The following is a 15,578-nucleotide window of genomic DNA, read 5'->3' as shown; positions in this document are numbered from 1 at the left end:
GAGTTTTACCCGAGGTTGATTACAAAACCAATCTTTTGAAATGTCACCACAGTAAAATCTTTGACAGATACAACACAGCTAGGTATATCCTTAAAATATATTCTGAACAGAAGAAAAGCCTAGAATCAGAACATGGGTTGAAAACATAGAATCTCTATGGAGGCAGTAAATTAAGAACTAGTCACATTTTAAACTTGCCATTGGTATTTCCTTGTTGAAGTTCAGGAGTTAGGACAAATTGAGCTGGTGTAAGTTAGCACCATGGTTTTATACAAGATTCTGGCAGACTAGGATTTTTAAGTGAGGAGAGCTTTTAGACCAGAAATGTAAATATCCATTTTTGCCATAAAAGTGCTTCCACCATCTTACAAAGACCCACGTGTACCAGGGATGAAGATTTGTTGAAATTCGGAACTTCTTGTTCCCTTTTCTCTATTTCTTTACCAGATGGGAGCTTTATGTTGAAATTAGATGGGGTTTTATCATTGACAAGTCAGATAGCTGTGTTTGAACTTGTTTTGATCACATAGAGATGTTAAACCATGGTAATGGACTCGTGCTCCTTGCTACAGAACAGGTAGCAATTGTATTTTTAACAACTTCCTGTAAACACGGGGTTTTGCCTTGTACATCAAAGGTGTTACAGAGGCATTCTTTTACAACAGTATTCATTCCTGATGGTTAGGCAGTCCATGTTCCAGGCCGGCCTTGACGTCGGCTGCTTGTGGCTTAGGTCACCCCTTGGTTTGGGTGGACACGCTGTGTTTTTCAGAGCAAGTTGGAAAGTGGCTTAGTTTTGTGGTTTGCTCATCTAGTAGAGAAATGAAGTTGCACTGTGGGGAGCCTTGTCTTGGTATGAAAACCTTGTCTGATTCTATGGCTTCGTGCTTAGATGCGAGCTCCTAGGGAGTATCTCATCTGCTGAGTTGGACTGTGGGGCAGGAGGTCATTTTAACACTGAATGTTCTCTGAGATCTTGATGGTCTGAGATGGCCCTTCCGGGCCTCGAGTTCCCCATCAGTTCTAGCAGTTGAACTCCTAGAATGTGACCCTCTGAACCCGTCAGGAGTACTCAGGGAGTGAATAACAAGGTCGTACCTGTCAGTAGGAGAATTCCACATCCGAGCCATGAAACCCTTCTCTGGGTCTTCCCGAATCTGCCTCCTGTGCCTGTCAGCACGTGGCCTCCTGGTGTTCTTTGCCTCTGATAGCTGTTTCTCTCCCCCTCCTGCAGACATGCCTTGAATTGGAACGCTACCTGCAGACGGAGCCCAGGAGGATCTCGGAGACCTTTGGTGAGGACTTGGACTGTTTCCTGCGGGCTTCTCCTCCCCCGTGCATCGAGGAGAGCTTCCGGCGCTTAGACCCCCTGCTGCTCCCCGTGGAAGCGGCCATCTGCGAGAAGAACTCGGCCGTGGACATTTTGCTCTCTCGGGACAAGTTGCTCTCGGAGACCTGCCTCAGTCTCCAGCCAACCAGCTCTTCTCTGGACAGCTACACAGCCGTCAACCAGGCCCAGCTCAACGCAGTGACCTCATTAACGCCCCCATCGTCCCCTGAGCTCAGCCGCCATCTGGTCAAAACCTCACAGACTCTCTCAGCCGTGGATGGCACAGTGACGTTGAAACTGGTGGCCAAGAAGGCTGCGCTCAGCTCGGTCAAGGTGGGAGGGGTGGCGACGGCGGCAGCAGCCGTGGCGGCAGCTGGGACAGTTAAGAGTGGACAGAGCGACAGTGAACAAGGAGGGGTAGGGGCCGAGGCATGCCCCGAAAACAAGAAGAGGGTTCACCGCTGTCAGTTTAACGGGTGCCGGAAAGTTTATACAAAAAGCTCCCACTTAAAGGCCCACCAGAGGACTCACACAGGTAGTGGTACAAGTCGGCCGCACGTGGCTTCTTCTTTTTCCTCCCTTAGCCTCCTGGTGGGAAGGGCTTCTCTCTGTTCATCCCTGCCAACGAGGAGGTGATAGAGAGGCAGGAGGGCCTGGGTGGGGACGCACATGACTCACTTGTTGCCTTAAGATGTGCGGTTGCCCTGAGCACAGCACACGGGTGTGTCTCTCGCGGGCTGTGAGATCCGTTCAGAGGCCGTGCCCCCCGCAGCATAGGATCAAACAGTTCCCAGGATGCCGGAGCGGGCCCCTGCCCTCGTAGTGACTCACAGCCCTCCGTGACACATGCGCTTGTCTCTCTCTGACACTTTTCATTGTTTTGTGAGCGTAGTTCTGCCGTTCGATCAACCCCGGAATCCGAGGAGGTACAGTGAAAGAATCCACATTTAAACAAGGTAGCTGGGGTGTCCCCTTCCCTCTTTGCCCAGCATCCCTGATTTTTCATCAAAGCCACCAACAGCAGGAGGGTTTCAGAGTTCATTAGATGCGATCATTCTATAATTAATTGGCATCTCCTCTTTTGCATTGTTCTCTGGCGCATGCTTTATGGAGAGATGGCGGAATGGCTTTTTAATGAGCTTGTTACCGAGGAGTTGCTGAAGTGATTACATTACTATGTGTGTGGTGGGGGCGGGCGGGGACCGAAGGACTCTGTATTTTCCTCAGGACTTGTGTAGTGACTCCCAGGAATCAGATTGATCTTTGGAGCAAATGGGATAATTTGGAAGAGTGGGATTTACCGAGAAAAGGCTGACATTGGCGCTTCCCTTGGAAATGGTCTTTGTCCTCGGAGCAATTACTGTCGGTGGTGGGTTTTAAATGAGTCCTTGGCAGTGTATTTGCCTGTATGGTCTTTGCCTACTGCTTGCACAGTATAAGCTGAATAGGGAATCCTCCAAGCATCTAAGCAACAGGATAAGTATTGTTGGAGAGAAGCGAGGGATACATCTAAGTTAGGAGGTGTCTGGCGAGAGTTCTTTCAGGGCTCACCGCTTGTCTTTCTGGTGGTCTGATGGCTTGTGGGCTGTGCCACCAAGGGGATGTGCAGTGCAAAGTTCATTGGCTGGAAAAGCAGAAAACCTGGTTTCTAGTTTTAACTCTGCCACTTACTCGCTCAGTGACCTTGAATGTGTCCCTTTGCCTCATGGGCCTCACTGTCCACATCTGTCATATAATCTGACTCTGAAAGCCCCTGTCAGCTCTACTGTTCTGGGGCCTGTGGAATGCCTTTGTTCAGTACAGAGGAACTTTCCTGAATAGAGATGTATAATGTGACTAGAAGAAATCACTGTTTTGAACCACGGAATTACAGTATTCCCATGGGAGGGTGAGGGCTGACAGTGCTTCCTCTGCGCACTGGACTTAGGCATGCACTCCTCCAATTCTGTATTCAATTCCCCGTGGCCCTTGCTCGGTTCATGGGAAGGTCTCCTAACATCACTTCTGCGTCCTGGGGCTCAGGTGCAGAGTCCCACTCACAGTTTCCCATCAGAGTTTGGGTTCAAGTTCTCCACTCCACATACACCAAGGCTAAGGCTTCCTGTTGTCAGCCTTATTTCTCCCTGATGTTGTCCTGAAGGTCGTTTCTTTCTCAAGTCAATGAGTAAAGCAACGACAAGCCATTGCAGTGTTCCAGACTTCAGTCGTGACTCATCTCCCGCTCCCCACAGGAAACTAGAGAAAGCAGGATGAGGTGAGAATGTCCAGTTTTGTTTGGGTTGTGGAATGCATGCTGGTGGACACATTTCTGAATTATTGACAGTAAGACAGGCTACGTCCTGCCTTGTGTGGTAGCTGGACAGCTCTGGGGAAGCAGAGATTCCTTTTCGGGGGGAGCCTAGAGCATTTTTTTCTTTTTTTAACCCCTTCTTCCCAAAAGGTGTGTCAGAAGGACAACTCTTTGGAGTGTTGTGTTATTTGGTGCTTTGTTTGGGGGGCATTGTGTGCTCGGTGATCATCAAGGTGGAGCTCATGTGTTCCCCAGCACCTATGCCCACTTACATGGGGTGGACACCTCCACGTCGGGAAGTTGCCCGCGGAGGCCCCACGCATTATTGGAAAGGCAGCAGTGCAGAATGGTTGAGAGCAGGGCTTTGTAGGCAGGTGGACTTGGCTTTGAGCTCTGGCTCTACCACTTCCTGGATTTATGACCTGGATAAGTTATTTATCTTCACCGAGTCTCATCTTCTTTATCTGGAAGATGGGGACAGCTGTGTTCACCTCCTAGATTGCTTTGAGGATTAAGTGAGAAACTATATGCAAAATACTTGTAAAAGCTTATTAAAAGACTAGAGGCATGATGCACGAAATTCGTGCAAGAGTAGGCCTGCGCAGCCCCGGCTGCCTCAGCCCTCGCAGCTCGGCTTTGTCCGGACAGGACAGTCATCCGGACGGTTGTTCTGCTGTTCAGTGTTCGGTTGATTTGCATATTATGCTTTTATTATTATAGATAGCATATGGTTAGTTGTAGATGTTACTATTGCTGTTGATGTTGATTAGTGATGATTGCATGAAAATAAAGCCCCGCAACTTTAAGTCACTTAGCCAAAGTAAAATATAGGCAAAGAGCAAGAAGCTTTTCTGTCCTCACGCCCGCCCTTTCTGTGTGGGGCTGGTGATGTTCATAGCCACTGGTTGTGGAGGGTGAGACTGGACATGCAAGCATTGGCCATTGACGTTGTCACTAATGTGACCAGGGCTTTTCTAAGACAACACAGGAAGCAATTGCCTGGCATCCTCAAAGCCAAGCATGGAGGGAAAAGTAGCTGCTGTAAGAAAGAGAAACAGACAGGAGAGAGGCAGAGGTGGGGATGAAGGATGGGGAGAGGGAATATGAATTAATTTGGATTAAGTGGATGAGAATCAGAAGTATTTATTTGGAATTGGTGTGAATGGGGCACATGGGGAACTGCAAACAAAGGTGATAATTTATGTGGTGTGGATGAACTAAGAATAATGGAGAAAGCATGAAGGATGGAATCAAATTAAGTGCAAGCATATCAAGGAAATGGACTAGTAAAAGCTCGAGGGCAAAGGTATATGGTGATGGGAATTCAGGAAGAGTCTGCTGATATGAGTGAGTGGGCTGGGGAGAGCGGCTGACCTAAGGTTGAAATACAGTTTAAAAAAATGGGTTCTGGTTGGATTCAGGCAAGTTGTTTTAACACAGGGCTCACTTTAATTCAGTGAAAAGATTTCCTTATCTTTCAGTTGGGGAAGTGTTTGGGGACAGAAAAAAAATGAGAAAACTATTCAAGAGAAATAGGGGAAATATTGGCATTTTGTTCTCTAGAGTGTGTGTGTGTGTGTATATATATATATGTATCTTTTATATATTCATATATTGAAAAGGAAACAGTTGCAAAAATGAAATAAAATAATGTGTAGGTCTCTGTCTATGCATAAGAAAGACAATACTTTGTTAGTAAGCTGGGATTGCTTGCATTGAGGAATTTTTAAAGTGTTATTCATTAGATTTATTCATTTAATCTTTATATAGCTAGAATTTAGAATTTACTGAGCTGGAAAAGAAAGGTATGCTCCCCCCCCCCCCCCCCCCGCCGCACCCCAAACCCTTTGGTGGTTTTTGAGGATGCTGAATCCTTTAAACTTTTTGCCCTGGAGGATGTTAGGCAATGAGGTGATTTTTTTTTCCCAGGTAGCAGATGTTCAAGTTGGTAGCTTGGGCACAAATGCTGATTACCTAAGGAGGTGAAGTTATGGATGGGGGACTCAGGAGTGGGGTCGGGGCAGGGGGGAGAGAAGATGAGGCAGAGCCTGGGACAAAGGGAATATTGTGAAGTAGCAGAATCTCAGTGAAAGGAAGCACATAAAAATGGACATATGGTTTATTCATTGGGAAGAGCATTTAGTGCTGGCATGAGTATAAATGTCCTTTGGCAGCCAAGCCGTTCAGACCTTTCTCTCCCACTCTGTGTGCTGGTCTTTGTATAATGTATTTTTCTTTCTCAGTAATTCAACCATTATGATCATCATTTTATCCATCTTCTTGGAGTCAGCTAAGTAATCCTAATATTTTGATGCAGGAGAAATCTTTACCAATTTGCTCATTTTTACCAAAAGTCAATTTGTTAAATTGTTAGTAGATTCTATGCAAAAAGAAAAATAATTATTTTTTTTTTTACATTTCTTCTTGATCACGTCTGAGATGGAAAAAAAAGCATCTGATTGAAATGATGCTTTGTGTTCAATGAGCAGACTTTCCTGGTATGGAGATTCATATGAAAGCTTGTTCACATTTACACAAGGAAGAATGAATCCTGTTGGTAGTTAGGACAAAGGCCAGCAATGAAATCTTTGGTTGTTGGCCACAGAGGAGGGAGAAAAGAGGCCACGTTCTCACATGTGCTATTTGGAGGGTCCTCTGTAGGGACTGGGCTTGCTTTAGTCTAATATATGGGTGGTGATGAGCACATTCTAGATTTTGCAATGGAGGGCATAAAGGGTTGTTTTCAGGTGGAAAGGTAATACAAGTGTGCAGTTAGCATTTTATATCTGCTTTGGGGCAGGTCATAATGAATTAAGATGTGGTACAATCTCTAAATTTAATTAGGATTTAGGGAAATAGTTTGCTTTTAAATGAAAAGGTGTCTAAAAATATTACAAACAAAAAGATGAGCGTTGTGTTTAAGAGGCAAACAAAGTGCTTATTTTATACATATAATGAAAGTTCTTTAAAGGTGAAATATACATTACTTATTCAACAAACATAAAGCACTTGCAATGCAATTTTTGAAGTCTTCTAAAAATATAACCCTTTTAATCCTCATATTAACATAATGACATCGGCACTATTTTTATTTCATAAATGAGGAAAATGAGGTCCAGAGAGGTCAAGTAACTGGTCCAACTTCACATAACTCTTAGGTGGCTGGTCCAGGATGCTAATAAAACACTGTTGCTCCCATCCAAGCTCTGTTATGCTGGCTAATGAAGGAAAAAGAAGTCAAGTAGATATTTTTCTTAATAACCCATTAGTAAGAAGAAATGAGAAACATATAGTTGAAATACAAATTGACAATGGAAAATACTTTAAGTGTCTCCTAAATAGATGAAAGTCGGGCAAGTCTTTAAAACGTAGCGCATCATCAAATGACTAAGACCCAGAACAAGGAAATGACAAAGAAATGGTGTTCCATTTCCAGGCCCATTGTTGTCACTACTGTAGCTACTGTTATGTGATCATTACTATTAAACCAGTTTTTTAACCTTAAGATTAAGGAGAGACTTTTTTGTAACAGCCCCAATACACTCATTAAAATGACAAGTGTTGCGCCCTGGCCGGTTTGGCTCAGTGGATAGAGCATCCCCTGTGGACTGAAGGGTCTCAGGTTCGATTCCAGTCAAGGGCATGTACCTTGGTTGCGGGCACATCCCCAGTGGGAGGTGTGCAGGAGGCAGCTGATCAGTGTTTCTCTCTCATTGATGTTTCTAACTCTCTATCCCTCTCCCTTCCTCTCTGTAAAAAATCAATAAAATATATTAAAAAAATAAAATAAAATGACAAGTGTTAACACTCTATACCTGTGAAATAAGAAAGGCAAACATTATCACATACAGGGGAAACTGAGGACCAACAATGTAAATATGTCTTAGCTCAAGTGATACGACCCGCCATGGGCAGAAGTAAAATCTGACCACTCTCTCCTGTCCCTTAGGCTCGCATCTTATTTAATAGATCATCTTGCTTCTTATTTACTTTGTTCATCCAGTCATTCCATGAACGGGTATTAAGTGCCCATAGATGTCAGGCGCTGTGCCACGGACACAGGATTTGTAGGATTGGGTTGGGCAGGGGGGAAGGCTAAAGGAAGACAGAGTTAAATGGCGGGGTTGGGGAGCAGTGGGGAGGCTCCTGTCACTGGTCAGGAGCAGCATGGATGATTCTGAGATAAAAAGTCACTTTTCTCTTTCTGGACAGGGCATTTATGGCTGCTGTTCGTGTTTTTAAATGATGCCAATGTGATAAAAACACTAATTTATATAAATAGAAGCCCTGTTTCAAGGTCAGGCATATCAGCAGGACAAAATTAAATACTTTACTCTAGAACTCTAGGGGGCCCATCAACCACTTTCAACCTCCTTGGTGCCATAGATAAGAATTCTTTGAATTTATACAATAGCAGCTGAAATAGGGCAATTTTAAGACACTGAAGGGCCTTTAATATGCTGAGACACAGGACGGCTAATGTTTATCCATGTATTGAGGCAGAAACTCATTAAACCCCAATTATGGGAGGGAAACTAGAATACGAGTTAACTGTTCAGTTCACAAAGTAAAGAGAGTTTAATAGGAGCATTTGGCATCTTGGATTTAGCATACTCAAGATTTAAAAGAAAGAGTTTGCAAAGAAGGAGTGTGAATGAGGTGGTAGAAAACAACTGATGGGAGAATTTATGAATCAGAAAATCTTCCGAGTTTCACCCATGATAATTTAGCAATATGCTAGCTTTTAACATTTATGAAGATAAATCTAGCTAAACATATATTGGGTATATCTTAAACTCAGCATATACACAGCGAGCACATTTATTTTATAATTATAATGTGGTAATAAATGTAGGCTTTGGGACATTCCTATTCCAGATGTCCTTTTAATGGATAATTAGTAGTCACAAAGTAAATGAACATGTTAAAATAAGGATGGAGGAGAAAGTCAAAACATGAAGTTAACACATATTTCATCAGACACTGTTTATTGAAAACCTACTATATGAGACAGTATTCCTTCCCCCATCTCTGAGGACCTTGCTTTTTGATGCAAAAGCCTGAAATACATTTTCATCGAGTCATTATATTTGGAAACTGATCTCAAAAGAGAACAGAGCATGGGTTGTGGGTGGGACGTAAGATGGAGGGAAGAGAATAGAGGAATCTCATTTCAAAAAAGGCAGCGGAAGCAATAGAATTTTATAAACTTGAGGATTTAAAGATGAAGTCATCCCTGATAGAGAAGAGAAAAGGAGGGTCATGAGGAGACTGCATAGTTGAAGGAATGACGTGGGGAAGGCCAGCGTGAACTTTAAAGAAAACTTCCCTTTAATAACTAGATGATGTACAGAAGCATTTCTGTTATAATACGAGCGTTAATGACCATGATGATCATAGCCATTCAGTACATATTATATTAGGAGGTTTGAGGAAAGTTAAATGGAGCTTTCTAAAGAGTGCAGACTAACATTATATAAAAATTAATTGTAGTAGGCAATATTTTCTTTTTATGTCTCCTTCAGTTGAAACATTAATGGAATAATTCTGTTTGAATCAGAAAAAAAGGGAGTTTAAGGAAACCATATGTAAAAATAAAAGTGAAAACAAAACCCTTTTTAAAAAAACTTTGTAATGATTTATTTATTTTTAGAAATCTCTTTTTTTTAACATTTTTAAAATTGATTTTAGAGAGAGGAAGGGAGAGAGAGAAACATCCATGTGAGAGAGAAAGTGATCAGTTTGCCTCTGGCAAGCACGCTCCAACTAGGGATCAAACCCACAACCTGGGTATGTGCCCCGATGGAGGGAATTGAACCCGCCACCTTTTGGTGTACTGGATGATGCCACAGCCAACCGAGCCACACCGGCTTGTCATAATTCTTTTTTTAAAAATTGGTTAAGCTGTAGCCGGTTTGGCTCAGTGGGTAGAGCGTCGGCCTATGGACTGAAAGGTCCCAGGTTCGATTCCGGTCAAGGGCATGTACCTTGGTTGCAGGCACATCCCCAGTAGGAGGTGTGCAGGAGGCAGCTGATCGATGTTTCTCTCTCATCGATGTTTCTAACTCTCTCTCTCTCTCCCTTCCTCTCTGTAAAAAATCAATAAAATATATTTTTAAAAAATTGGTTAAACTATAAGGACAGGTAAAAAATATTTGTAAAATGGTGTATTTTTCTTTGAAGACGATCCAGTTTGAACTGAGTAGAAATTAGAGTTAAACCTTGAAAATGGATCATGAGCAAACATACTTTTTATTTAAGGACGTTAGTTCTGATAAGTGAACCCAGCCCACATGGGCCTGTGTGTAATGGGACTCCAGTCTGCCAGGCGACTCCGGTACCAACGGAGAGAGCCGGGCTCTTTCTAACCAGACAGTTTCGATTTGTCCCCACCCTAAGGGAGGCGAAGTGGATGGCCCAGGGCAAACCTGTTTCTGAAATCTCAGTTTCTTCCTTTCTCATGCCCCACCTTATACCTGCTGTTTCCTGCACGAGCCACTTCCTGCCTCTGCAGCCTTCCTTTACCCTCCTTCACAGCAGAAACGGCCTGGCAGCAGTGCACTGTGGCTCGGTAGATTACACATCCATCAACCAGTGTACAACAATGAAATCTTTATTATTATTTTTAATGTTCAACTGGGGGAGACTCTTCATGGAATTGCAGGGATCTGTGAGACAAGCTGGGGGTGGGGGGTGATGGAGCTAGAGCAGCATCCACCACCTCTACTCCCACCCTGACCCTCTCCCCTACTACTAGATTTTCTACATTTTCCAAGAGTAACTGCTTTACAACCATGTGAAAAAAGTCATATAGTGCCATGGCAGTTATTAAGCAAAATGTCAGTAGCAGCAAGACCATTCAAAGTCATCAAAAGCTAGTGACTTGAATGTGCCGGTTATTTGGCCAACCAGTGGTGGCATTGTTCACCCCTCCTGCACCGTTCCCATGGTCAGTGTTAGGACCCACTAGCTTACAAATTAAAAGTCAAGCCACTTAAATTATTTAAGAGTGTCTGTAGACAGAATAAGTTTGCCATGGACTGTCCCACATGTCTGTTCACCGGACCTTCTTTATCGTCTGTGCTTATTAAGTCTTGGGGACTAACCCGCGATTGGACCTTATAGGCTTTCAGGGGTGGAAGACCAGGCACCCCACTACCAGTTCCTGATGGAATCTCAGTCCAGCTTTGTCCCAAACCAGGCCCCTTTTATTTTGTTTGCAGAATAACATGCATATATAATTAAAACTCATTTTATGTTATAAAAAACACTCATCCGGTATCATAAAATATAACTTAGGTTTTTGTTGTTGTCTCTACCTTCAGAATATATCCTCTTCCCATTACTATAACTGACTTAATTTATGGAATTCAGTAAAGTAAAACAGTACTGTCCATGCTGTTTTCGGGTAGCAATGTAAAATTTTTAAAAATCCCAAGTTTTTTGGGACAGAACAGTTTCAACCATTTCACTAGGTGAGCTGAAGTTGATTAAAAGCCATCCTCAGCTGACAAAGTTCTTTTCCTCCTTGGAAGAGTATTGCCCAGAGAGGTGCACTTTGGTGTGTAATGTCTTCCTCTAGAGCAGTGGTTCTCAACCTGTGGGTCGCGACCCCTTTGGGGGTCGAACGACCCTTTCACAGAGGTCGCCTAAGACCATCAGAAAACACATATATAATTACATATTGTTTCTGTGATTAATCACTATGCTTTAATTATGTTCAATTTGTAACAATGAAAATACATCCTGCATATCAGATATTTACATTACAATTCATAACAGTAGCAAAATTACAGTTATGAAGTAGCAACAAAACTAATTTTATGGTTGAGGGTCACCACAACATGAGGAACTGTATTAAAGGGTCACGGCATTAGGAAGGTTGAGAACCACTGCTCTAGAGCCCTTGCTGTGTTCATATCAAGATTTTGTAAGAAGGACTATAGATTGTTCCAATATTAAAGCCACGGTTATGAGAGAGGTTCTAGTTGTCTACTCTAGAATTATATAATCAGTGCCCTGAAGAATAGAGCCCAAGAAAAAGGATGAGTCTGGTACATATTCTAATATAAATGAAAGTGTCCCAGCAGAGTGAGAAATTAACCTTTAGAGGTGAAAGGTCTTTCATTGTCATATAAATGGGAAAGAAATCAATCAATCATCTGGCATCAAATCTCGGCACATTGTACATTAAACTGACTTGCTGCCCTCCCCCTCAACCCCCACCAAAAGAGTAGCAAGATGCAGTAGGAAATACTTCAGAATAGCTGTGCAGTAGTCCTATTTAAAAGTTGTCTGTCTTCATTTTGTGGGTTCACATGATTTAATGTCACCTCACTTGAATTCATTAGTGTGATTATGAACTTATAACATGGTGTTTGAAGCCCTTTACTATAGGATATGCACTCTCTTCACCTGTACTAAACATCTATTGTAGAAAGGAAATAATGATTCTTCATATTAGATTCTCAGTTGGTCATGAGCCTATTGAAACTAGTATTGGTATTTTAAAAAGAGCAACAGAAGGTACATCTTCCTTCTCTGATATAGGTAATAAGACATTTTATGTTCCTAGTGTTCAGCAGAGAGTGTCAAATCAATATGAATAAATTCAAGTACACGGGATTCAGCCTATTCGAAAATGTGGTGAATGGCAAAACGACAGTATGCATTATTAAATATTTTTTGCTTCACTCACATGTAGAATTAGCATGTAGAAAAGGTAGCATGGGCTACTTAGAAATTTAGGCATCGGGCGATTTGCTAGCTTTTTTGTTTTTTCTTTTCATTCTTTGTTGTTGTTTAGTGTCTCAAAGCTTACAACTAATCTGAATTTGAAACTAAATACTGTCATTACAGAAGATTTTTTTTCTGAGTTCTTCCCATTTCTCTAGGGACAAAATAATGGCCCCTTGAAGCAGTGGAGAAACAGTAATTAGGGCAAATAGTAATACTGTGCATGATTGAGGAAAATGTGAGGAAGGGAGAAAGAAAATGCATCAGACAGACTTGTACAGCCTGTTACTAGGAAACCACATCAGCATTAAATACAGTGTGCTAATTGGCTATCCCCTTTCTGCCTGGGTACCAGCCTGGGCCTGCTACACAGCTGTTTCTGCTCTTTCTGGTTGCTAGGTAACTGCATCATTCCCCCCACCCCCCCTTTGTATTCTGGAGGCTAATTGGCTACTTCTGCTCCTGGTGTTGCTGCTGGGTACCAGTCTGGGCCTGCTGCTCTACTGTTTTCCCGAAGGGACTTAATGGGGGGAGGGGAGGGGAGAGGGAAAGGAGGATATGCTGGCAATTAATGGAGCATAAGTGCAAATTCTACACAATGTCTGGCACCTGCGTCCCCTCATCCTGCTTTCTCAACTAAATCCTGCAGTTATGAAAACATTAGAATCTTGAAGTCTTTCTTTTCTCTGCATACCTTCTGAATAGGGTTTAAAAGAAACAAGACATTTCAAGACTTATTACTTAAATGATGGATTTGGTCTTCTTAAGAAAGAACTCGCAAATTATTACACATGTATATCTGTCATGGACATGATAGATTTTGTGCAAACATTAAAATTTCTAACTTATTAACAAGGCAGCATCTCTAACATCTTAAGGGTAGTACCAGCTCATCTCTTAGATGGACCAAATTCCTTTGTTACCATTCTTCTTATTATTATACAGAGTATAAAGTAAGAAATAAAATGGACTAAAAGCAGTTATGGGATTTCCCCAAATGTTTTATTCATTCAGAAGGAGCGAAGGGGACCTTCTAGGCCCATGACTTTGCATTATGGATTTCATTCCTCTGGTGCGCACCGCGTGCCTCAGACACTTTTGGTAATGCATTTCACTTACCTAGAAAGAAGGCATGTTTTGCAAACCTATCACAAGCAACACATGTGGTGCAGAATAAACCTAAAATCAGTTTTGTGATTTAAAATAGTGTAATTATTTTCCATACACTTGTATCTCCTACTTAAGTGGGGGCTTCCGTTTCATCAGTATTGAAATTTTCACTGGAAGTGTGGGCAGAAGGATTCTTTAAAGGTGAAGTGATGCTTCAAGGAGGTTTCCCTGTAAATAGTTGAGGAAGTGTATGTAAATTGGGGCTCCATAAGGAGGCAACTTCATCCCCCCTGGGAAGGAGCTGTTTTATTGAGAAAACTCGGAACATGTTGGTGACTGTGCACAGAAATAGTTACCAAAGGCAACTCTTACTTGACGCTAATGGCTGGTACTGGCTTCCCATACTAATGGCATCTATCTTCCCTGTGGAAAGTGAAGCAGGAGAAGGGCTGTTCTGAGCAGTAAGTCCTGCCGCTCTAAGATCAGATCAGGCTCTATGGAATCGTTTCTGCTTAAAGTATCCTTAAAATAGAAGGCCCGAACTAGGCTAGGATGATGGAGAGAATATTGCAGTGTTCCATAGCTCTTAAGGAAACCAGCGAGCCACTAGTAACGTTCAAACTGCAAAGGAAACCTTATTATCAGAGGATAACTAGGGAGCAGGTGTCGTCCTATTTCTGCAATTTCTATGAAGAGGACTAGTTGTTAATCACTCAGAAGATTGTGTCCATGAAAGTACTTGGCCATTGGATGATGAGGAGCCACCAGAAGTCAGAACATTCCTTCACCGCTTGGCCAGTTGTCTATTCTGACTTTGGGAGGGGGTGTTCTCGATTGTTTCAGTGTTTCGGTCTTTGTTGATGGCAGACTGTCAGAATAACAACTTTCCAGTGTGTTTTATGGATTGTCTGTAGTTGACGGAAGCAGGATGTGGGGTGAACAGTCCAGAGAAGTCCCGGGTGTTTGTCTCGTCCACTCCTCCCGCATTCGTCGGGTGTGGTTACATACCTGCATGCTGGCTCTGGTAAGACCTGGGAAACCCAAGGTGGGGTCTCTGAAAAGGCTGGTCATGGTTAGCCCCAGCTGTAAGCAAACACCAGTACCTGCTTCCAAGCTTCCTCTTGCTATGCTCTTCCTGGTGTGCAGATCTTTATTCTTGGGATGTCTTCATGTTTAAAGTGATAGTGGGAGCTCAGGCATGCTTTGAGGCCCGAGAAAGAAGATATTCCACCACCTGCTTCAACCTTATGATTCTCCTCAGTCCCAAAAGCCTGCTTTGCTCATTCTCATGTCCACACCAAGCCACTACCTCTTAGATGAGGGAAACCAGTGGACAAGCCCGGGAAAGAGGAATCCGTTGTCTGCTGGCTGCTGGGTCGGGCTGCTGCTAAACCCATACGATGCCTCTGTGCTGACCAGATAAAGGTGCCTCTTCCGTGGGGGTGGAAGCTGCCTTGGATTCAGCCCTTCAGCTGGACACCCTGTGCTCACCACCTCACGTGGACGTCTGCTCACCACAGGAGCCGGTCCACTCCGTGGTCCTTCCCTGACCCTCCAAGAACTTGTGAGGCTAATGAGGTTCCAGCAGGAACATGGAAGTCACACGACTGTTCCGAGGGGTGGAGGGACCTCCTCTTAGTGGCTAAAGAGGCCATTATGCATGAGAGCAAAACTTGTAGCCCAGCTGTTCTCCCCAAGCGCGAGACCATTAGTTGCCTAATGCAGCGATTCTCAACTTGGGCCAATTTTGCCCCTCGGGACATTTGGCAATGTCTGGAGACGCTTTTTGGTGGTCACAGCTTGGAGGGGAGTGGAGTTTGCTCCTGGCACCTGGTAAGTGGAGGGCAGGGGTGCTGTTAAACACCCTGCAGCGCACAGGACAGTCCCCACACAATCGCTGGGCCTGAATGTCAGCAGCCGAGGAGGAGAGACCCCGGCCGGCCGGCCTGTGAACCTTAGCTCCCCTTCACGGTTTCTGTTTGGATCATGCTGCCCCAGCAGCAAAGTCCTTCCTTGTTCTTCCAAGACTACGGAACAGGTCTTGCCTTCCTTTTTATGATCATTTAAAAGTGCACAAAATATAAAAGCTGTGTGATTTGTTATTTCTGTCGG

The 15,578-nt window shown here is 43.4% G+C and overlaps 1 protein-coding gene across 4 annotated transcripts in view; it reads left to right on the top strand.

Annotated features, from left to right (window-relative positions):
* Positions 1 to 15,578, top strand: part of KLF7 (KLF transcription factor 7) — a 93,666-nt gene that overhangs the window by 45,988 nt on the left and 32,100 nt on the right. For 2 of the 4 annotated variants that reach the window (XM_059702908.1, XM_059702907.1), the window contains one exon: positions 1,235 to 1,868. In XM_059702908.1, the coding sequence (XP_059558891.1) occupies positions 1,235 to 1,868 (634 nt within the window). The remainder of the gene's footprint in view (positions 1 to 1,234; positions 1,869 to 15,578) is intronic. The other 2 variants (XM_059702911.1, XM_059702909.1) reach the window with 2 other exon arrangements.

Source organism: Myotis daubentonii, chromosome 7, assembly GCF_963259705.1.
Source record: "Myotis daubentonii chromosome 7, mMyoDau2.1, whole genome shotgun sequence".
Classification (NCBI taxonomy): domain Eukaryota; kingdom Metazoa; phylum Chordata; class Mammalia; order Chiroptera; family Vespertilionidae; genus Myotis; species Myotis daubentonii.
The sequence above is the reverse complement of the archived record's forward strand: the minus strand, read 5'-3'. Positions and strand labels throughout refer to the sequence as shown.